The sequence below is a fragment of the Pseudopodoces humilis genome, chromosome 7, assembly GCF_049639895.1.
Source record: "Pseudopodoces humilis isolate 2021_Gansu_Grassland_sample_001 chromosome 7, ASM4963989v1, whole genome shotgun sequence".
NCBI lineage: Eukaryota > Metazoa > Chordata > Aves > Passeriformes > Paridae > Pseudopodoces > Pseudopodoces humilis.
The window spans coordinates 36,746,289-36,770,961 of record NC_142206.1 but is presented as its reverse complement, the minus strand read 5'-3'; the positions used below and the strand labels follow the sequence as shown (position 1 = coordinate 36,770,961).

The window sequence follows — 24,673 nt, the reverse complement described above, 5'->3', positions numbered from 1 at the left end:
GTTTTCATCCCTTCCCCTCATGAAAATCAAATGTCTGTTGATGTGTCTTACATCCTCCTCAATATTCCAACCTTAAGCTTTGCTCACATTCAATGATGGCTGCAAAATTAGAAGCTGGTTTTGAACATGTAGCCCTCAGTGTACATTTATATACAAATACACACCAATTCTGAACAAATTATTTTTATGGTTGGCACTAGCTGCTCTGGCGTGTTTGAGAATCTGACAGATTTCTGCATATGTAATCAAGATCTCAGTAATCCTACATAATTAGCCCACATCAACTTTTCTAAAACAGTCATCTTTCTGTATAATAAGAGGGGATGTTTACAAGGCTCATTTATCTTTGCAGTTGGTAATTTAATAAAACTGTGTTTCCAAGACCTGAACATTGAGTTAACAATTGGAAAGGGGAGTTCTGGAGATAAAGAACTCATGAACACCTTTGTCAATGACTATTCTTGCATAGGAAACAAAAGTTCTACTCTATTTGCCAGTTGCAAGGAAACTTCTATCGGGATGAGGGAGTCTCCAAACAATGAGCACTAGTGGGGTCCTTTGACCTGCTTTTGGCCCACATTATTATGATCCTACAGGTAGGTTCTTTATGAAGACCTTAAAGAAAAAGTCTTCTTCGAGAACTACATGTTTCCTGGATTGTGAAGAAGACAGGGCAGCAAAAACTCATTTTAGCAAATGAATCAGTGATTCATTTGTTCAAAATATTAAGAAAGAATGCCTTTGCATGCACACTTCTATATATGATAATCACACGTACATGTGTGTTAACATTCATTAAAAAAACAAGTCAAGGAAAAACAATCTTAAGAAAAGGGAAAGCAGTTAAAATCAATGCTTTCTTGATGTGCAAAAACCTGGATGTTTGAACTATAATTGAATGGCTTCATATTCATATTTCCTAGTGTCTAGGAGAACAGATTATAGAGGTTTTGCAGAGATCCTTTGACACTATCAGGTTCTTCCTTGGAAGATGTTAAGAAAGCAAACTATATGAAGCCACTGGAGGAGAAAAGCCTAAAGAAAAAGGACAAGTTATATTTTTTTTAATCCAGATAACAGTTTTATATTAGATAGTATTAGGTGTTCCCATGAACAAACCATCATTTGGATAAATTATCCAGAACCCATTATTTTTGCATCCATATATTAAAAAAAAAGGAGACGGATAGAAACAGTTTTGCCCTGTCTCTTGGCCTAGGGAGAAAAATCCTGGTTAACCAGTAGTAAGAAAAAGTATATCATGTTAAAAAAAAACCAACAAAACAGATCAGTGAGAATAAAACAACAAAAAGAATAGTTCCCTACCCATTACTTCCCACTGTGTGAACTTTTGACATATCAGCAAACTCTTCCTTTCGCTTGCTACTACTGTTGTACTGCTCACTGTACAGTTTTAAGGACATCTGTTCAACAGCATCTCTTTGTGCTTCCAGATAGCATAGCTGAACCTCAGCCTAGAAAAAGAAAACAAAGAGGGAAAAAAACAAAACAGAACATTAAAAAAATAATTCAGAAAGAATACATTTAAAACAAATATTTTCGGACTGCAACAGTTTTAGCCAAATGATTCACACCATTAATTTTCTCCCTATATGTGATAGTGAAAAAGGCTGAACCATTAAGTTAGAGAAGAACTACAGTGTAATCCCAAAGGCTAGAAATGAACTATTGAGGTTTCTCTCAGAGAATGTGTTACATATTCCATGAAATGTATATCCAATCAAATGCTCCATAAAAATGTCTGGACATGAATAAAAAAGATACTAGAAAGCCAGAACTGTGATAGAACAGGTAGATACATAAACTCTTATTTCTTACAGGCTTCAAGATTGATATTGTTAACACATTGTCTGTGCTTCATAATTAATGAAAGCCATATTGCTATAGGTATTTTTCCTTTAAATAGTAATTGTAAACAAACCCAAGAAAATAGGCATTATTCACATTCTTCCTTCCTGTATCTGGCACAGACTGATTACTCAGCAACTTTAATTGCAAGGAAAAAGGTAATAAGTGAAATGTGCTGTTTTCCATCAGACTGTGCCTGTCCAGAAGAATGTGGAATAATATTTGGCATCATAACTTATTGAATAGGCAGTTTATTTATTGCAGCTGTGGTGATCAGTATGCTTCTGAGGCTCAGAGAACCAGATGACACAAGGATAAAATCTGCTGTTTGTTGCACTTGCCCCTAGGAACAGCAGAAAGAACAGAGTGTAAAGTTCAAAAGCACTTTGGGGCCGATATGCCATTGTTTTCTTTTAATATACTTCATTGAAAGAAAAACACATTACAAATTCTGATAATGCTTCAAAAATCGCTACTTCTGTGTAACTACATACTTTTACTTCCATTAGGAGTGGAATGCCTGCTTAAGTACTTGGTGCTGTGGCAAGCAAATGCAAATGGCATGGAGGAAATTTTGTATAAGGACACTCCTGTATTTTCTGCTGTGGGAGTCAGGGAAGTAAAGAGTTTATTTGTTTGCTGACAGCACAGCAGAGTTACCAATCTCTGGAACAACAGAAGTCATAAAGAGAAAGTAGTGAAAGTGCTAGACAGAAGGGTAGTCTGTAAAATGCAAGAAAAATGCAAGCAAGAGAAGGGAAACAGGCACTGAAGAATCTCAGCAGGGAAAGTCTGAAAGAAGGCTGGAATGTCTTTATAAGCTAGTGGTAATAACAGTTTCTATATTTGCTTAGGCCTTGCCTTGGTGTAATTTTTGCTGAAAAATAATGTGATTTGGAAATTCCTTTTAAAATTTCTCATTCAAACTTTTATAGCTTTCTCTCTCAGCTGCTTCTTACAGTGAAATTAGTTCTATTTTTCAATAAATCTCCATATATTTTTGAGAAATTTAAAAACAAACCAACAAGCAAAACAAAAACCCAGAAAATACAGAAAATGCTAGCAATTGTCCAAGGAGATAAAAGATAAAAATCCTGACTAGTCCATGCAGGTATTTCATCGTGCATTGAAGTGTAATTCAAAGCTTTCATACCTATTTTTAAATAGTGGAAAATTAAACCACAAAACTTAACAGTGAAGAAACATTATCTAAACTAGCTGGGACTGTCCAGTTAGAGTAAAATGTTAAAGTTTGAGAGAGCTATAAAACTATTCTGCTTTCTCAGAAGCTATAATTAAAATTGCCATTTATACAACTCAAGAAACAACTAAGGCAGCAAATTAACTGCATAACCTTCCTGTTCCTCTTCCACCCCCAAGTACATTTTCCTCTGAACAGACAAACAGTCCACTTCCACAGTATACAGAGGTTCCTGAACAAATTTCCTTTTGTTGGAAGGATTCTTCACCCGTGAGGATAGTCTTCCAGCAGAGTATTTTGTATTGTCCACATAAGGCTATGAATGTGTTATTTTAATTTATTCTTCCCACAAAGCAGTAACCCACTGTATCATTTTAATTTCCATTATATTTGACATGACACATTCTGTCTAAAGCCCTGTTGTCAGTGACCAGTAAATTTCTAAAACAATTAGATCTATCAATTAAAGTCTGTGAGTGCTTTAAGCCTAGATGGGAAATCTTGTGGAAAACTCAAAGCAAAAAAAAAACCCCTTCCTTTCAGGACAGGTTTGTAAATCAAGATAAGTAATTCCTATTTTTTTAGCTATGGATTTTGGCTGGAGTTAAGTAGAAATTTTGAGGTCTTCTTGGCCATTGTTGCAATCATGTATAGAACCTTCCTTCTCCCCTCCCACCCCAAGACTCCAAAAAGAGGAAATTCACTTGTAGCCCAAGCTCTGGAACATCACACATCATAATTAAAACTGAGCCCTGAATTATATGAGCACAGGCTGTTTCTCAAATAGCACAACTATCACAATAATTTAGAAAGTTTTTTCCCCTTGTATTTTCTAATTCCCCATCCTAAAATTTCCTCTATATTTTAAAATAAAAAAATGTTAGAAAATAAAGGCAGCAGCTTTTCATAAGTTGTTCATGCCCTGATCTCTTGCAAAAATATTTGAAGGCAAACCAATAATGAGCATGCAAAATGGGAGAAGAAAAAAAAGTATTAAATAGAATAGCGGGGGAAAGGAAAAGCAGGATGTAAAGGGCAGGTAAATATATGAAGAGGGATAAATAAGAATCCATTATTTCTTCCTTGCAGCTATAAGGTCCTCTTGTACTAGGGAATATGAACTCCATCAACATCATACTCTACAAAGCCTGAATACAACCCAGTTCTTTCACTTCAGAAATATGATCTCTCTATAAATCAACTATTTTTATTTTTAAACCCAATTTCTATCTTCAACGTTTGTGAACGATTACGGCAGATCAAACTCAGACAGTATAGAGTTTCAGATGGATCTCTCCGATTTCTTTTCTCTGTGTATTCATCTATCTCACTGTTGTACTTAAGCATTTTTTGTCTCTGTTATACTGATATCAACTGCAAATCCAAAGAGGCTTTGAAGACCTTGAGTAGGTATTGATCAGTTTAAGTCTCGAAAAACTACATTCTACAGAATCTGAGCTAACAGGTACAAGGCACAATATAGAAAAAAAGCATGGAGCACAAATATGCAATAAACCTACTTCAGTTTATTTTCAACTTAAAATCTTTAGTGGTAATGAAGGTTTTTTGCAGTTGGTTTCTTAGTTTTGCAGTATTCTGGGAGAAAAAAGTAACAACTTTATAAATTTCTAATCAAATACAGGAAAGCTACTTGATTTACATTTGAACCTGCATTGTGTGTATTTTCAGATTGCCTGACATAATTTTTATTACATAACACAAACCTCAAAAACAATCTCTATAAAAAACATACCTGTATGGACACAGATATCTAGCAAATCCTCAAAAAGTCTCCTGGGATATCCATAGTCCCAAATATAGCTAATAGAAATTGGGTGGGAGGTAGTCATTCATTTACTACTAGTGCTCTTTCTTACAATTGAAATTCAGTTCCTTCTTTTTTTTTCTTTTTCACATCTGAATATGTGAAAAATTGAACATGGAGGAAAAAAATGCCAAGGAATTATACTCAGCAGTAGCTTTCCACTTCATGATCCTCTTCTAAGTGACCATTTTTGCAATAAAAAGACAATGAAACTTTTATGATGGTCTTGTTATACACTTGTAGAAGTTCTGTATATATTAGGATCGAGTGAGTTTAAAATATTCTGTTGTAAATTGAACCAAAATATTTCAAATAATCAAATGACAAAATTCTCTCATTTTTCTGAGCCTGCAGGAACCAGCCTCTGAACAAGAATATGAAAAAACTGTAGTCATGGGGAAAACAGAGAAAAAAAATCTAGACCAGAGCTGAATACTCAGTTCTAGTGATTGATTAATAATGGTAAATAATTTCAAGGCTATTTCCTAAAGCTAATTTTCTAAAAACCAAGGACTTATAAATAAATTGGGAGAGCCTGGGGTACAAATCTGTTCCTTAAGACTGGCTTTGCATGACAACACAAAATGTCCTTTACTATACAGATCACTATATAACATGAAGGAGTAATCAGTGACAATACAAATCAATGAAAATACATTGTATTTCTTGTTAGACCTACATGTTGGAATGACCTTATTCTGAAGTGGAGAAAGACAAGGGATAATGACTCTTACTGTGGGAGGAAGGAGATTGAAAGGTTATATTGTATACAGTGTCAAACAAGAGACTCAAAATTTACACCAATGTAAATTGGAGATATGAACTCAGAGCCAGTGTTTTTCTGCTGCAGATTTTTTTTTTTATTTTGGAATGTACTAGAATAAATATCATTGAAATGGTGCTGAAAGGAAAGTATTTTCAGACAGTGTCTCCCAAGGAGCACAAGTCATTTGTTATGAACTATGTTATAGTAGGCAAACCATTCTGTGTTTTAGATATACAAATTTTACATAATACATTCAGTTGAACTGAAATTATGAAAGTATTCTCTCTTGCATTACCCTTTCTTTACAGTTCTGTAGAAAAACTTTACTTCTGCCACACTACACTGCACTTAGTGAGAATTATATAAGAAATGCAGACAGTTCCATTCCTCTGCCATTATTTGAATTTAAGCTGGATAAAAACAGCCTCTAAAATTAAAGCACAAAATCCAGCTTCTGCCAACAAGGAGGTGGTCAGATGGCCCCAGGCAGCCCCATGTAGACTTAGAATACTCACCCATATATATATTTTAAAGACATGCAAACTCAGATGTCCCATTTTAAAAGGATGTGCATTCCAGCTTGTCACTCTGTCTATCTGCAACTGGTGAAATTTCTTAAGATTTAAAATTGAGAATAATTTCTTTCCAGAATTAAGTTGATAAGAGTAGCATTTATGTGCTTAAATACTGAAGCATGTTTTGTTGTTTTTCTGTCACAATATTCTGAATACTTGTCTACATTATAAAGTTGTGATGAAGGCTTTATTCTGGAACACAAAAAAGTCCCTGGCTCTGTCACAGTACAGCTACTGAATAAAATAATGTTGAGAAGTTTATTATCTTAACTTATCTTCCATATATGGCTCAAATTATCTTCCATAAAGATGTAGATTATAGAAATCATTCTTTGGCAGGCAAGAGTTTGTCCAAAAACTCTATACAGACAGACTCGATCATCCATCCCACCTTCCCTACACCCAGCCAACAGGTCTTCCTATTGATGAAAACACCTAAGGCAGAAGGAAAATTTTCAAGTCACACCAGCATTTTAAAAGGCATTGTACAACAGAATAATACAATTATTTAGGTTGGAAATGCCTTTAAGATCACTGGGCTATCATTTGGCAGCATTAAGCTTCTTGGACTGCAAGTGACTGCTTCTACCCTAAGTGTAGGCATTTGTTTTCGCCCCATTATTCTGCATAATTAAAACATAGACCTTGCTGCTATTGAATACTTTCTTTGTCTACTACCCTTCCTGCTTCTGGTTTCCTCTTGCACACCCGCTTCAGGACTGAATCAAATTTTTAAAAAAATCCTGTATCACAAAATATGTTTACTTCAAGGTAAATATTTGAGAGTCCTATTACAAAGGACACGCTGTATTTTGATCATGCAGGAAACTAATTCTGTTAATCAGGGCATGCTTGTTAGCAGTTAAAATCTTAGCTAAGTGTTTCTATTGTCATACATCTCAGAAATGTTATTATATCAAGAATAATGTTGTACTGTTTTTCAGTGTGCTAAAACTATCACAACAATGGGAAACCTCCACACAGAATGAGTAAAATTACAAGGCAGCAACATTCATACATACCAGGGTATTGAATGTAGAGTAGAAGTAACAACACAGTGAACTATAGGTCCATGCACAGGAGCCATAAAATTAAATTTTAGATAGGTAGGGCTGTGTTATAGCAAGCAGAACTTCAGGTAGTTCTCAGAACCATCAGAAATAATGGGATGAGTGGGGGGGGGAAGCCTATAAAATAAGAGTAATACCTTTTTGCAGGGTTTCCCTTGGCCTTCAGAAATCCATGACCTGTGACTTCAGGACTGGGGAGTGCAAATGCAATCAGTAGTGTGACCTCAGCAGCACTGTCTGACCAAATCCATGAAGATGCCACGACCACGCTGCTAATTTAAAATGTGCACCTCTTGTGTCTTTATTCCTGTCTATTCACCTGCCTTTCATTCTATTCAGTTAATAACATTAAACCCAACACAAGAGCATGGCATGCCCTATGCATTAAACAGATCTCAGTTACAAACCCAGAGAAGTCCCCTACATCATAAATATCAAAAAGCATTGAAGAAAAGTATGAAAGAATTAACCTCTCCAGAGGTTAATTAAGACTGAATAGTTTCTGAAAACATCATCCCAAAATTGCCAGGTGAAAAAAAGTTCTTGTAAGAATGGAAATTGAACAAAGGCTGGGACCCTTTCCTATTTTTCTCATCTTGCAGGTCTGCATCTCCAATCTGTGGAAAGAGAGTGACAGAGAGTCTAATAATTGGGGGTCAGGTGGGGAAAAGGCTTGCTCTGACAGTGGAAAGGGCTGGGATGACAGAACAGTGCTTGCTAAAACCATGTGGAAGACACAAATTAACAAGGATGCAGATCCAGCCAAACCTATCAACATAATAGAGTGCATTTCTTTGTAGCTGCCACATGCCTTCTGTCTCCTTCAGTGACACCTTTTCATATGCCACAATAACTGTAAACCCAAACAGTGCAATTGTTACAAACCCAGAATTTGTCCTATTAAATTAGCAATTCATCAACACAATGTTGCATTTTTCCCTGTCAGGAAGATAAAAAAATTGGAGGCCCGAACACAAATATGTTTTACATAAAGAAGGTTGAAAACCTTCCTGGGTAAGCCTCAGGCCCTTCAAACAGTCAAGAGGGAAGACTAGTCATGCACAGAAAGTGCTAAAATCATAAACTTAATCTTAGTTAATTAAAACCCCCATTATTTGCACTGTTCTTATTGTTCCTACCATTTTCTGTGTTTGCATTTCTAGAGCAATGAAATTCCCTAAAAAGAGATGGTTAAAGAGTCTGTCTATTGTTCAAAGCACAGATACTTCTAAAAGTCACGCTTCTCTATAAAGCTTCTGTACCAAATCACATGGAGCAGCAATGCACCTAGCTCAGCTGGGCACTGGGTGTTCAAAATGGCCATGTTCTTAAGGCTAATCTACCCAGGTTCAGAATTTAGGACAGCACACCTGTGAAAGAGAAATTCCCGAGTGCTGGTGCACATTCCACCTCTCCCATTCCCACAGCAGATTGACACGGACATGTCTACTTAAAAATAGCGAGGAAAGGTAGGTCTCTCAAAACCAATACTTCCTATGGAAAACTATACAAAACATCCCAGGAAGGTGTGGCAGAGCTAACATAAAAATGTTACAGCCTTTTTCTTGGCAATTTTACTATACTGTAATAGTAGTACATAAACAGCTTGGTTTTTTTTCCCTAGTAGGTCAATTTTAAACTTCTTGAGAAATGTTATGTATTTCTTAACCAAATCATTTCAAATATGTGTGAGCTTAATAACTAGCTCCAAAATTTCCTAGACATATCAACTCACAAAATTGCAGAAGTTTTGACCTAAAATCTTCTTTTGATTCAATGTTTTGAATCAAACATTTTTAGAGGTTCAATAGTGTCAAACATTTTGAAGTCAAAACTCCTACACTGTGTTCCTCAAAGACACTCATTGAATGCTTATTTAACATGTTCTGAAATTGAAGAAGATTCTTTCCATGCCTTGATAGTCTATTTGATGTTAGGTTACCTCTAGAGAAGTGAATGTTTTCTTACTACACACTTTTTTTCCTCCTACAGGGAGAAATTACTAGGTATTTTTATCAGCTTTTTAGATATTGAACTATTAATAACATAAAATTGTGCAATGTGAACTCTGTCTCCACTGCACAATTAAGAATAGTCAGACTCTGAAGGAAGATATGTCAATTAATATCAATTAATTTATTTAAAAATAGCAAGGAAATGCTGGCTAAGTATTTTTCCCTTTAAATTACTTTCCCTATCCATATATACAGATGGATTTTAGCAAAAAATATTTTTATTTATTCTAGCAATGGCAAAATATATAGCTTAATATGTTGATTTGTACAACTGCCTTGCCATGTATAAAAAGCAGGCGCAGGCTGCTGCTCCTCTGAGTTTATTTATGCTCCTCTGATGAGGAGCCTCTTGACGCACCTGACACTTACTGAGGTAGAGGGAACTGTAAAAAGATAACTGTTTTAAACATAAAATATTTGTATTGCTAAGAGGTCAGCTTTGCTGCTGCTGACTTCATTGCAATTTGCATATTATTAAAGCATTACCCATAATGTTTGTAAAATTTAATTTTAAAGCTATGCTGTTAAAGATGTTTACTGAATTGTAAGCACCTAGGACATTTGGGAAATTTGTTAACACTGTGATAGTTATAGTATTTCTGCCTTACTTTGCTTCTTATTTAATCCGCTCACAAAAACACAGTATTTTGTTTCATTTTATGACAATGAATCTCGTTTTAGTGCAAGCTGAGAAACTTAAAAAAAGGTATACTGTAACAGTACAGTAATCAAAATAACTTCCCCTCTTATTCTCAATATATTTAAGTTTGTTGAAAATGCCACTAACTTACTTATTTACTTTTGCTAGGGGCTGAGATCCAATTATACTCCTATAGACTAGAGGTGATGGTTATGATTTTCTACTTCACTCTAATACAGGCTTTCTCATTAAATCTCACAGCTTGGTAATCACAGTCATCACATTTGTTTCAGTGCTAACTTCACACTCACATTCTCCTTCCCTGGATTTCCATCCTCCTCCCTCACACCCTCCCCCAGATCTTTATTTACTCGCTGGCAGAAACTGCAAAATTAAAGATGTATAATGTGCAGATACAATCTTTGCTTCCTTTTCTCTGCCAGACTAGCACTCTAAAATGCACTTCTTTTGGGAAATACTGATATTAACTCAGCTACTATAGTACATGAAGTACCGTTTCCTTTTGAAGTACTATAAAAAAGTTGTCCTTAGATGATAATGGAAAGGATGGAGTAAAGCAGGAACAACAAGAATCACTTTACATACTAATAACAACAATATAGTTATCAAAACAGTACAGAACAAGCATGCTTTTATACTATTCTTTAAAAAATTTAGCTTCCTAGGGTTCTAATAGTCTTTTCCTATGGTTCAGGAATGCACAGTAGCACTCAGCCCAGTGCCTGTATCTTTATTTCAAAGAGAATCATTCAAGCCGACATCCACCCTGTCAAGAATCTTGACTTTGAGCTGCTAATGCAGAATAAAAATCAATATAAATTTTGATCATTTGATGAATATTTACTTCTTTCTTTTGAGCCTGGGGATTTAGAATTGAAAACTGCTGAATCAAGTCATTTTATTTTTTTTGTGTTTGTGCCAACACCAATTTACTACCCTCCTGAAAATTCCTGAACAAGATGTCTCATGTGGCATACATGTTGGTTTTTCCTGTCAATCATAACTGTGTGCCAGTAGGGAACCATAAACATTTTCCTTTCATACTCTTAGTTCTCCAAAAAGGAATATTTTGATTACTTCTCTGGAAAAAGGTAAACTTGTCTTATTTAGACATACTTTAAAATGCCTATGCCTATTTTTCTAGGACAGCTGCTGTGCCTATATTGATACTATCTACTAAATATTTTCTTTTCAGTAGGAGTTGCTTCATACAAAGGAACAGTTTACAATCACTGCAAATAAAGCTTAGTAGCACAAAACAGATAAAGATCTATATTGACATTATCACTTCCCCTGTATATTTCCTAAAAAACTGCATGAAAATGCTGACCAGTATAATGCACACCAAATGTTTGTGAAAATGAAGATAGCAGGGGATGCATAGATCCCACAAGCAGGCAATTAAGATATGACTCTAGTTTGCATTTCATCTTTAAAAGAAATGGGCTTTCAATCTCAACAAAAATGAGCTTATAAAAAAAGTATATGTAAAGCTCCTATGTTTCCATAGTGACTGGGATGGGGGTAAAATAACAGGGAAAAGGAAAAACGATGCTTCTAAATTTGTTAAAAACCTAGATTAGTTTAACAAGAACTGTAAATGCAAGCAATTTTCATCTTGCAAAATTTTTTTATATATGACTCAGTGGCAGACGGGCTTTATCTTGAGCAATTTTGTTGGTCTCTTATAAATGAAATAAAAGTGGCAGCAGCTGTCTTTCAGAAGGCTGATATAGGTTTGTATAGTCATATGATATTATGTAGACAGATGTTTTAAATAAAATAAAATATTTAGATTGCTAGATACCTTGCTAGATACAAAGGCAATTATAGGATGTCTTTGCTAAATTAAATTTCTCATTCTTTTGAGAAGAAAAAAAGGGAACTGTCCTGGAAACTGTACCAACAGGAAATGATTCTATATCTAAAACAGCTGGAGACTGTAACTAATGTAAATTTACTTGAAAATAAAAATTCTGTATGCCTCTAGAGACATGCAGCAACATGCAGTAAAACCAGATGTGATAAAACTATTTTTTAAAGTGTGTTTATATAGACATATAAAATATTAAGATAAGATCCACTCATATAGAGAGAGTGTTCTAGGCTAAAAGAAAGTAACAGAACAATTAAAGCCCAAAATTGTAAGAAAAGAGCCATGTTTTTTGAACAATAAAAGATGCCCTTTTTGGACAAGTGTTGCCTTTTCAGAAACATGTCAAACACCTTAATTTGACAAGAAGTCTAATGTGATAACACTTTATAGCTTTACCAAGACAAAATGCAGTGGAAACCTTTTCTCTGAGCACTTTAAGGTAGATCTTGATTCATATCTATGTTATATGTATCAAAGTTCCAAAAGCAACTTTAAAAGCAAAACCAATATCCAGCACTCAAGCTCCTTAGCTGCTTTATTTAGGTAAGCTTTCCACAGTAAAAAGGGAATTTTTCCAGAGCAAAGACTGAACAACAGGGTCTTACGTGAACCCTTCAAAAAATAAACCATGTGTTATAGCCCATGACTGTGTAATGTGACTCAAGCAACACACTCTTTCCATTTTTATTAAAAATGTCGCAGATCACGTTCTGCGTACTTGTAGTTTTACTCTTTGTCAAGGACCCTGCTGCAAGCTTGTCGTGACTCCAGAGCCAAACCTGCACAGCTGATTTGGCTAAAGCACCCAAGATCTTAACTTAAAAAAGAAAACATTCCAGGAGGAGTATGAATGTCAAAATGTAAGAATAAGAGTTTTACAGGTCTGCCTGACAACTTGCTGTTAATAAAAATTCACCCAAATCCGCATGGCCACCTTCTTTCTTGTTCCCTAATAAAATGATACTGTACCACTGCTTGTTCAGTATTATTGCTTGCTTTTTAAGTAATATTATTTTGTAATTTAAACAAAGAATTAAACTTTTTTCTCTCATACTTAGAGAAACACTCCAGCTACATAAAACCAAATGAAAAATTCTCAAAATATTGGAAGCGCTGTATTATAGTCCCTATACAGGAGAAGTAAATGGTGTTAAAGATTCCTTTTAGAAAGCTTAAGGTTGCATTGCTTTCATTTTTTTCCAATAGCCTTAATTGGCTAAGTGCCTTTGGGCCAGCTAATACCCAGAGAGACCTAATCTCAGTAATCTTGTAAATACAATGATTTCAACAGATTTTCATCAAAGACATGACCATTACATGAGATTCTGCCTGCTTGGTGCTGTAGTATTTCTTATTTAGAATGTAGTTAAAATTGCCATATTAATACAATATTTATTATTACAGAGTTCTGTGTTACTAGTAGTCCAACAAAAAGGAGATATTTAGCTGTTTTTTAAAATTTTAGATGGCCATTTAAATGGATATGAACAAACATTTTAGTTTCAAAATTAAAAGGAAACAGATTGAAAAATAGCAAAATAACCCTTCTCAAGTTATAGATGCCCACAGATGACATATGTGTGCAACAAATGTTCATGTGACTACATATGCATAGATTTTTTTTCCTTCAAACATTAGGAATTATAACTGAGATGACAATAACATAGCACAGTATAATAATCATATCTACTGCATCTTTTTAGTTTAACACCTGACCCATGAAAATGTGACTTTCCTGCAGCTAAAATAAGATGCAGAGTGACTCAAGGAATCTGAAGTTCAATTAATACAAAAAATATGACAAGGGAAAGCTTTAATGAAAAGATGCACATTTCCAGTAACTAAAAACAAGGCAATAATTACATTTTTACATTTTACTGTTAAAGAAGTTGAATATTACCCCATGGAAATTCTGGGAACTCTGGGAATGGACTGTAATCTGTTTTCAGAGACAAAAACAAGCATGAGTTCTAAACCATCCAATGACCTTACAAAACTGTGTGGGACACAGACTCCTTAGAAGTGAAAATATCAACAAGAATCATTACACACTGATTAATCTAGACCTAAGAGAGGTCATAAACTTATAAATCAAGGGTTATTAACGTATTTTAAAATAAATATTTTAAATACAAAAGGTTTTATTATAATCTCACAAATTTCTTAAACAGATTGACTGATACTGTGAAGATTTTTTTGCTTTTGTCATAGCATTAATTAAAATGGAGGCATTAAGTGTTACAATGGAGGGTTATAGTAGAGATTTTATTAATAGGCACAGGCAATTCATTATACAGAGAAGTCAAGATTCATGTAGTGGAATGGGCTAAAGCCTAAGGGTATTTTTAGCAGGAAAATACATAGGCACACACGAGAGATTATAGCCACACAAGTAACCTTGCGCTCCAGGTCCTCTTTGCTGAGCATAGTTGAAAACTGACTTCGTAGTAATCTGTTCCCACAGATGCCACATAAGAATTATATTTAAAGGTACTTTTCCATTAGGTGTACATACAAAATTTGGATCCAACCACAACACCCTACATTTACTCTTCAATTGTGTGTCCAAACCAGAAAAAGTTAGCATGCTTTTTTGGGGATGCTAATTTCTTTGTAACTGAACCATCAATATTTCAATGGAGTAGGCTCAGATTAGAAGTTCAGCTCTTGGAGCTATCAGAAATAATTATCCTAGAAAGTTGTATGGTAGCAGGACATTATGGTCTTATTTATGGAGCTTAGGTAGAATTTCCAATCAGCATGATTGCATCTATTTCTAGTGCTTTGTTAATCGCTTCCTGAAGCTGCTCATTAAAAGCTCCTATGTCAACACGTAATGCTGTGGTGGCTGAAACAGAGATTGGGAATACAATCACATCTCATGGTTTGGCTGAGAAGTACCCTGCAACACTGTGCACTTTATCACAAATGCTGTTTTCCCATTTGATAAAATGCCTTACCATGTCATGGAACAGTGGTCATTTATTTCAAAGGAACAAGCTGAATCTTCACCATTAAATGCTGTATGTGAGAAAACATCATTCTATTTCTGTCTCTCTCAACAATGGAATTGCAGTGAGACCCAAGACAGCAATTTAACATCTCTCTTACAACAGCCACAGAAGTGATGACAGCCCTAGACAATAATCACTTGCCAATACCATAGTACTTACCTACTGACTGTGAAAGCTCTCACAGCCTTAGTCAATAATTGAACCGACCAATTCCACTGTGCTGCATGTGATTGGTGATATTATCCCTTTAAGTGTGTTATTTAAGTTTGCAATGCAGTTAATTGAAACCCTACTAGATGCAAATCAAAAGTTTCAGTCTTAATTGAGATATTTTGAAAATTGAACCCATTGCTTCAGGCAGGTGCTACATGAGATTCCATTAATATAGGTAATTAACATTAGCCTCTGCTTTAATTAACATGCACACTTTAATTAGTAAAGCATTAACCAACATTAAAAAATCTGATCTTCATGCATCACAAAAACTGCAGAGTTATGACTATGTTATTTTTTCCAAGACTGTAAACTATACAACGTATAAATTCTTTTTTTCTTTAAATACATCAAGATATCTTAACAAAAAAAATAGACATATAAAATGTACATCTGTGTCTTAACTGAACATTTAAGATGGCAGAAAATATTTAGGAATATTTAAAATATGAAGGAAGCTTACATTATACTTCCAAACTTTTGCCTGAAATTTATAAATATGTATATTACATACATGTGTGTATCTAGTTACTTTATAAATTAAAATAATTCAGTTGTAATCAGAGTCACTGGTTATTATTCATTCCATGGCAGAATCCAACACTTTATTTTCCAGAGCAGGCATTTTGAAAACAAATATCCTTTCAACAGTATCAGCTTTGTTTCCAGTCATGCTTGTTTTATCATGCTATGACTGCAAATGTGTGTGAATATGAGTTTGTTCAAAGCCTAAATAACTTCTTCAAGAACTAGCCTGTTGCTTCAAACTGTATCATGAAGCCCACTACTGAGTGCCATCACCCCTGGGACATCCAGTAACTGGAGAGCCGAAGTGATACCACTGAGCTGGTTCAAGATCAGCCTTTCTGCACAGCAGCTCCCATTTACAGCTGTACAAGCTCTCTAATCAAGGCAGCTTCACAAAGAAGGGAACAAGTTGCAGGTACAATCGTGCTTTCAGACCAAATACAGGAATTTTTCTGTGATACAGGCAAGCTCTTTTTGAATCTGGATTAAAATTAAAAATTATTTAGAACCACAGTATGTTTCCAGACATGTACAACATTAGGAATTCCATCCAAGTCCATGAAATTAAGTGGTTCAGAGCTCCAGCTTAAAAACCTTTTCTTTAATATCAGTATCTTTCAAAATACTTTTCCAAACAAAGCAAAGATACCTTCAACTTCCTTATTCTTTCCTTCTGCCATGTATTTATCCATTTGATCCTCACAGCTTTGTTTTAAATATGGTAAGTTCCATATCATTATCACTCATTATCACAGAGAGGATTTCTGATCCAGTCCACTCACTTTATTTCCTGTGTTTTCTCTCTCAATATGTACAGGTGGTTCATGTACTAATTATTGGTATATAATTCTCAGAATGCTGGATGTGTTGGTTCAAATAATAGTCGGTTTAAACCTAGATCTGTTTCTGCAATTTCTGCACATTCTGAACATCCACTGCATTTAATGGCTGATGCTAAAGAACTATATACTCTATTCATATTGCATCCAAGTATCTGAAGATCTCAAAGACAGCATGTACATGTGCAGAGAAAAGAGTATGTCCTTTCTGAAGCTCCTTACAAGTTCCACATTAATGTCACATCGGGGCTCTATTTCTTTTTGTTAAATGGGAAAGAATTTTAATGAAAGAAACATCAAGATTAAAAAATATTTAAAGCTGGAAAGATTCACTTAATCGATTTTAAGTATTTTTCTCCATGGGAGTAAATCCTACATTGTGTTTCATATTTGTAGCATACATGCACACACATCTCAAATGTAATCTGGCTTTCCAGATCCCAAATGTAAAATTATTCCAGCTAAAAAAGCTAGGTCTATTTGGTGCAATTTGCCAGATTTTGTGGGAGTCTTCAGGACATACTGTGGAATTTTCACAATTCTCCCTGAAAGTAAAGGAGTGTTACAGCTAAAAGAATACTTAGCATCCTGTCGAATTCACCATATTTTATAACCTGCAAAACCACAGCTAAACCAAAACCAACATAAATAGGCAAAAATCTGTCCTGACTTATATCAAAGTAACTCATAGTGATCAGAAAACTATTATTTCTTGTAAAGCAATGTGATGACATATTCAAAACAGTGAAGTTCACAATATAGAGCTCTTCTAGGTCTATGCACCTTTTACTCTGATTTACATGTAATTCTGAAAATCCACACAATTTTTTTATTTACTTGATTGAATTTGACTATATATTTTTTTCCCATGGTAAGTAACTGAGAAACGAGAATAAAAAACATAATAACTGTCCTTAAAAATTCTAAGCAGCACCTTGAGAATCAAGGTAGACTTATCCTGTGGTAGAGAACCCACAGTGTATTAACCACACAATCAAGGAGCTACAGAAGCTCCTGTTCCTCTGTAGAATAATTCAACTCTGCAAAAGGCCAGGTCCTCTACAGCCCCATCAGAAAATCATTCTCGGGTCATTACAACCTAAGGAAATAGCTTGTTCTACCTATATGGCTCTTTCACTGTTTCAGAGGAGCCCTCCCTATTGTTGGGCAATGGGGACAACAGAAGAATACAATGGAAAACTTCAATCTTGATTGCAGTAATCTGCAAGTGTTGCTGGGTTTGGGTGAAAGAAAGTTTCTGTGCTTTTACAGCATCCTGCTACTTACATAAGCATGGAGTTTGCGTGATGGATTTTACAAGCACTATACTCCTCATTCTATTACCACAAAGTTAAAATAGGCATACTTCCCCTTTAAATACCAAAATAAAAGTTTGGAATAACTGACCCAGAAATTCTATCATATAAGTATCAAATCTCCATTCATCTGTTCCACTATTTCTGACTTTCCTTATGCAAACTTGTTCCTTTTTTAAAAAATAACTGCTTAAAACAGTCCTAAGATAGTAAAAATATGCACTGGTCATACAATATTACAAATATGCTACTTCAAAATGTGCTAAAGCTAGCATGTTTATAATACAGAAATTAATTTCTCAGACTGGTCAGTGTCATAGGTATGATGCCCTTATTCGCCACAGTGATCTCTTTAGTAAACAATTGTGTCGAAGAAGTTTTCTGCAACAAGTATAAAGGGAATGAAGCCCATTGTATTCAAGACATATTGAAATGTTCCTTTTTTTTTTTTATCCCTCCAGTGATGTCTTTAAAGTGCTAAGCATCAAAATGTAACACTAATAAAACAGGGTAAACCTAAAAAATGAAGGATGGGTTGCATTCTGTCAAAGTCAAGGCAATTTTTCTTATTATTTCAAGCAAGCAGAACGTCCTCTTACAAATCATGTGACAAAAATGCTCTTACAAATCATGTGACAAAAATTAATATATATCTAAATCCATAATTTCAAAGACAAGGATTCTGGACACTAATATTCTACACATTTTTAAGATAGGGAATTTATATGATTGCATAACTGATGTGATTAGTTATGATATGAGGTTGCAAGCAAAGAAAAGCTTGAAAGTAAATTCAGAGAAGTCAGTGAATTTCAATTCTCTGAGAGTAATGTAGGCCACATTTATCATGAGGTAAACAGGACAATATCATGTTCAGTTACCAACTTGGGCTGGAACTTGAAAGACGAGCCTTGCTTCCACAATACAGCTGCAGGAAGGAAGGGTTGGGGATACCAAATCTCTTTTGCTCCCTGTGAGAAGTGGGTTTTGCCCTCCTGTACTAGCTGCCACTCCTTCTAACACAAAGTGATCATTTGTAGCTACAGATTAACCATGACACAGACAGGAGCAAACAGCACAACCAATCACCTACCTTGAGTTGGGCTGAGAGCCATCCCTTAAGCTTTCCTGTCTTTTTCTGACTCTAACAGGTGGTCTGATAAAAGACACTAAACTTTGCCTCTTATCTATGGTTCCTACTTCTTACACATTAAAGTTAAGAGCAATCTTGTACCCTGTAGGGTTTGACATGTTCTGAAGCACAACTTTAAACACACCCGGAACACTTTAGTAATTACTAAAAATCAAAAGCGTGTGATATACAACACCCAATGTCTTTTTGTTAAGAACCACTACTTTTCTTAGGCTATGCAAATACATTGCTAACATCTTCTGTAAAGTGGAATCATTATTATTTTTGTTTCTTGGAGGTTTATAGCTAATTTGGCAAATGTGACTTACACTAACAAAAGTGACAGTAAGAGAATTCATCTTGGAAGTTAGCTTACTAAACCATTTTTTAAATCCTGCATTTTATTTTTCTGTTTAAAATGTCATAGTATAGACACTGGAACATCAAAACCAGTCACACTGATAGACACTTTTTTTTAAAGGTCACAGAGAAGTGTGATCTTCCAATTCATATCCATCTGAGTTGGACATAACCCTTTTAAACTACATAAACTAAATCCTGAACTTAAAAATCATACCACAAAGTAAAAGCAGTCCACTTACATGTTGGTTTTTTCCCTGCCTTGTGTTTGCATGGTTGTCCCGGGATCCTGGAAAGAGTATTTCTTTCTGTGCTGTTCTTGCTGCTAGCCAATGCTGGCATTCACTATTTGTGCCTCTGGCAGAACTTTTGTTCCCCACTTGATTTGTTGTCCTATTGAAACATTATCAGGAGCATGGGAAGTTTGCTGCTGTGTTAAAAAAGAACACTCTCTGTTTCCGTTTTCCTTCTTACTCATCTAATGAGAACATCAACCTTAAAAAGCCTCTTTAAAAACTTACTTATTTTTCTTCACTACATAAGGCAAAATAAATAAAGAAGCATAATATTTCTTGTTAATAAATATAAACACTACATTTGTGGTTAGGTTGTTTAATTGGTAATAATTTCCTGATAATTTTGGGGCACAGTATGCTAATTTAATTCAATGGTAAGACTTGCAATAAGTCAAAATACCCCAAGATTCATTGGCATTTTGCATCTCTCTAGAAAAAAAAATGGAAAAGGATGTCTAGAAACTTAGCAGAAACTGGAGAAAAATTAAAGATAAGCATGTTTTGATCATGTATTTCTTCTTGCCAATTGACATCCATAATAGAAAATGGTAGAGAATAGGTTAAATAGTCTAAAAGGATTTTAACCTTAAATTTGACAGAAGCTAAATGGCTGTGACATTGGGTTCTTCTACTTTATTCCAGCTAGTAATCCACCTTCAAAGTTCCTGTCAGGTAAATGACCTTGTATTTCATTAACTGATAATTAAATGGATTTATTCCACTAACGGTTTTAATTAAAATGCTAGAAATATTGATTACCCCTCTCATCCTTATTCCCCCAGATGAAAAAAAGGTTTTAGGAATGTTTATTTAGAGAAGACAGAGAATTAAATTAGATTGAATCTCTATGAGACCTGAAGACTGGTTCTTTCATTTCTGCTGCTCAAGCAGAAAAAGGTTTCAATTTTTTGATGTTTGATTAATTATTTTGAAATCCATTTATGCTTACCTTGGTGTTTAATTAAAAATGTCATTTTTAGCATAATTTAATTGGCTATCTGTGGAAGACTAACTTCAAACTTATATTTAAAAAATGTTGTGTTTTTTTTTAATTTGGGGTAAAAGAAACTTTTTACTTATTTGCTTTTGCTGTAAAGGTATCATCTCATGAATGAAGAACTAAGAAGGGCTGAAGCTTAACTGGATTTGCTACATTTGAATATGAAGATACATATGCTTATAAGTAATGCAGCTTCATTTGGGTGTACCCTTGAATCCATTACCAGCCATTTAAAAACTCTAATCTAACAAAGATGGAGTGAGTCCTTCCAAATATTTTGGATTTATTGTTACTAATATTAACCAAACTCCCTGCAGTGTGTCCTTAAATTCTTTTAGTTTGGGCCAGAATCCTTTTGCAAATGATTTATTTTCTGTATTTTTTACTGAAAAAAAAAAAAAAAAGGTTCAGTTCAATTTATAATCAGCAAACAAATACTAGAAATTCTAATTTAAATATTTTTTAAACAATTTTCTACCATGTGTGAGCATTTCACTGTTTTCTTATCCAATAGTCTTACTGATGTACATTTTGGTGTCTACATGGACCACTTTCCACTGAAGAACCCACTTTTTTTCTTAAGTGAGAAAGTGATTAAAATCAAACTAGTTTTTATCATTTCAATACCACATAAGGATATGATAATAATGTGGTCTTATAAAGTGCATATTTTGTTACAACTTGCAAGCTCTTAAATAAGTGATCTAGAATATTCTCTACGAAAAGTGGCAGTAGTTTCCTAATAAAAACACAAACGAAATAGCTAAAGCCCTAATTCTCTAAAACACATGCTTACCTTCAAGCATACATCTGTCTCATTGAAGGGCAATAATATTTTTTCCACAGTTACCACTTCAAGTTGTGGACTTGTTTAAAGGTTGTGGTGATTCAAAGCCTTCACATCTACTTATTTTTCTTTTTGTGTTATTTACTTGTGAATTGAATGCTCCTTAAATATGGGTCCAAAATCTAAGAAAAAAATCATTGCTATGGAAAGACTAATTGCAGTAGGGTGTTTTATTTCAAGTCTCAAAAATAGGAAAGCTTTTCTCAACAGATATGGGTCTGGACTTTCAGTCTAGTCAAAAACACATCAATGATTTATTTCATATAGTCAATACAGTTTATATTTCTCCCCTTTCCTCAGGTGTTTAACAGAGAAAATTTTCATAGCCTGATTCCAAGTCCCATGAATCAATTAAAATATCCTTATTCAAAATATTTGTCTCCAGAACTCCACTTCTTTACAGTTATTTTAAAATATCATTCAAGCCTGAAATAGGTGACAGTGGCTTTTGTATGATCATGAGTCATTTAAGAATGGGATGGCTAGAGATTTTTTCAATGATTTACTGTCTAAAAGTCATTCTTGGCTTTTAGAAAATAATGGCAAAAAGCAAGTGACAAAACCCCCAAACCAGCTTATGCATTTGTGAGCTGCAGATACTTAAATTGAGGAGCTGAACTGTGTAGCATGATAATGCCTGTCTGAAGTCACTGGACGTCCTACTCCCCTGATGTGCTCGTGGTTACATTTTCTAAGCACTGCACATGGTTCTGCTCGTGCAGTTTTCCATGACATCAGTGCAAGTTCAGTAGGCAGCACACCAAGTCAGATCCTACAAAAGGACTAATGCAGAAACTTCCTAAAGCCCTATTTGCAGACTCATGGCAGTGATCACTTGTTCCCACACGTATAGGTTTGCCAGATGAGGCTGTTGCTGCTTTGTGCTCTAGCTGTGAAATGGAATGGTAAAGCTGGACCTGCCAACTTTCACAGATTGTGTCTGCTCCAGTGAAGGCAGCAAGGCCTGTCAAATCTTTTGGTCAAGATTCCGCTGCTTTGACGTACCAAGTGCCGAGACACATCTCTGTCCTCTTTCAGAGAACGATGAAAGAACTTGGCCATAGCATTTTATTTCTGAATTACTTTTTTATTGCTGGCTTCATTTTCATTACTGTGAATGCAGGAGAACAGAGTATTGTGTTATTTTCATTTAACTTTCTGCTATTGGTTTGCTCAATTTTTAACAGGATCATTTTACCTTATTTGGCTAAGTTTTCTATTTTATTGTGCAAATTTATTTTGACCATGTGGTGCCTATAAATTAAAATTCTGACAAGGATAATCTATTGATTGCTTTCCATGTCTACTTTCAATGATGATTTCCAAGAAAAATGCAAATCAAAAATGTGACTTAATATCAGTAACTCATGTCCATGGACAAAAAAGGATTGAAAACATGAACATGTTGAAGCTTTTCAGCAAAGAGCAATTATTATTCAAAACTACAGAAATTATGCAAGCAAATCCATGTAAAAGTGCTTCCTTTACTATTGTTACCATTGGGAGCAACTGAATTTGTTTTCAGAGACATGTGAAATAATTTTTAAAGATGCACATGGCATAGGTTTTATGGCTTTTTTTCCCCAAAACTTTGAAAAAATAGCTAAGATGAATAACTTTATTTGTAACACTGATATATGACACATTTTAACCTGTCTATACACAAAAGTAGTGCTGTTAACAACTGCAACTTTCTTCAAGTATGCTATGAATCACTGTATTCCTTTTCCCTTTTTTCATGCACCATTGCCACTATCTTACCTTCAGCGGTTTTGCTAGATTTCAATGAAGATGGAACCAGAGGGCACACATTAGAATTTTATATCAGTTCAAGAAGGGGAGAGAAGAAAGACATATGAAGCTAGAATGACATTCATTGAAGGTTCCCTAGGGAAGATAACACATGTTTTTGTCTTTCACCTGCTAGGCATGCTAAATCAGTGCAATGATAAGCTAATTTATGAAATATATTTCATTGAAACCTGGACATCTTTACTGTTGCTAGTTTGGATATTAGCTTTTCAGAAATAAAAGGCAACTAATTTAAAAGATGTTAAAAGACTGGTTTTCTTAGCTGCCGTTTACCATATATGTTCACTGGGACTCTGGATTGCAATGCATAAACATTTTGAAAGCAGTTAGGATTAGGTGAAAGCTAAAATTTACATTTACAGCTCCTTCAAAAAAGGAGTAACTTGCTTTCAAAACCAAAAGAGGATTCTACCCTTTTTTTTCCTTAATGTACTGGAATAGCCCAGTAGCTGTGAGAGGTGACAGTGTATTACCCAAACAGTGTCTCAGCCACCTTCCAGAGAAGATGTGTAGCAATTCACTGAGTAGTTTGTTTATTATCAAGACAGTCTAGGCTGTCTTTTGTTCCTCTCAGGGTCCAGTGCATAAAAGCCAGCTCCTCAGGAGAGATCTTTAGGCTACATGTGTTCAGGGATTGCATACGAGAAGATTTTAAGACCTTTTCATTTTAATGTGGGAAAATGTATTTTATGGCTGTTAATGGAACAGAATGCTAACATAAAACTTTGCAATTTACTTCACCATCTAAAGGAACACTGAAAAATGTATTTTTGTTGAGGGTTTTTTTGTGGACAAGAGCACCACAACACTTTGTTTCACTGAACAAACACTCACAAGGAATTTAGACATTCCATAATGTAGATGTAGAGACATACAATTCAAAATGCATGTACAAGTAGCATTAAATTTTATAAAGTATCCAACCTGTCGTGCAGATAATTGTGTTTAATTTTAACAGTTTCATGATCAGACACAGATGTGAGCTTAATATCAAAGAGGATTTAATGCTTATAACAGTTATATATCATAATTTATTCTATTTATAATTTTGGTGCTGCATTTACAATTTATTTTTTTTTTTTATTCTTCAATAATCCAAGCCAAGATTTTAAAGAAAAAATGGATTTTGAAATACTGGACACATCTTCTGGCTGTACTACTGGGACTTGAAAATTTATTATTCAGGGAAAAAAGAAGCTTGGAGGAATTGGAACACCCCAGAGCTTAACTACTACTTAACTACTACTACTAGCTATAACTACCCTCACTATACCCAGAACTGAAAGCTGCATTAAAGCCGTTGTCTTTAATCAGTCCTTCAACTGCAGTGTTTGTTGGCCCCAGTGGAGTGAGGAACTTTAGACTCGTGAGCAGCTTCAGCAAGGTCAATGTGGCAACATACAGGTTTAGTGCATGTTTAAGCATTTCACTGAATTCATGCCACAGTCTTTTTCTGAG

At 34.7% G+C, this 24,673-nt stretch overlaps 1 protein-coding gene across 6 annotated transcripts in view; it reads right to left on the bottom strand.

The window, feature by feature from the left end:
- Window positions 1-24,673, bottom strand: part of AKAP6 (A-kinase anchoring protein 6) — a 259,455-nt gene that overhangs the window by 80,319 nt on the left and 154,463 nt on the right. For all 6 annotated transcript variants that reach the window (XM_088057688.1, XM_088057686.1, XM_088057690.1 and 3 more), the window contains one exon: window positions 1,327-1,475. In XM_088057688.1, coding sequence (XP_087913814.1) covers window positions 1,327-1,475 — 149 coding nt within the window. The remainder of the gene's footprint in view (window positions 1-1,326; window positions 1,476-24,673) is intronic.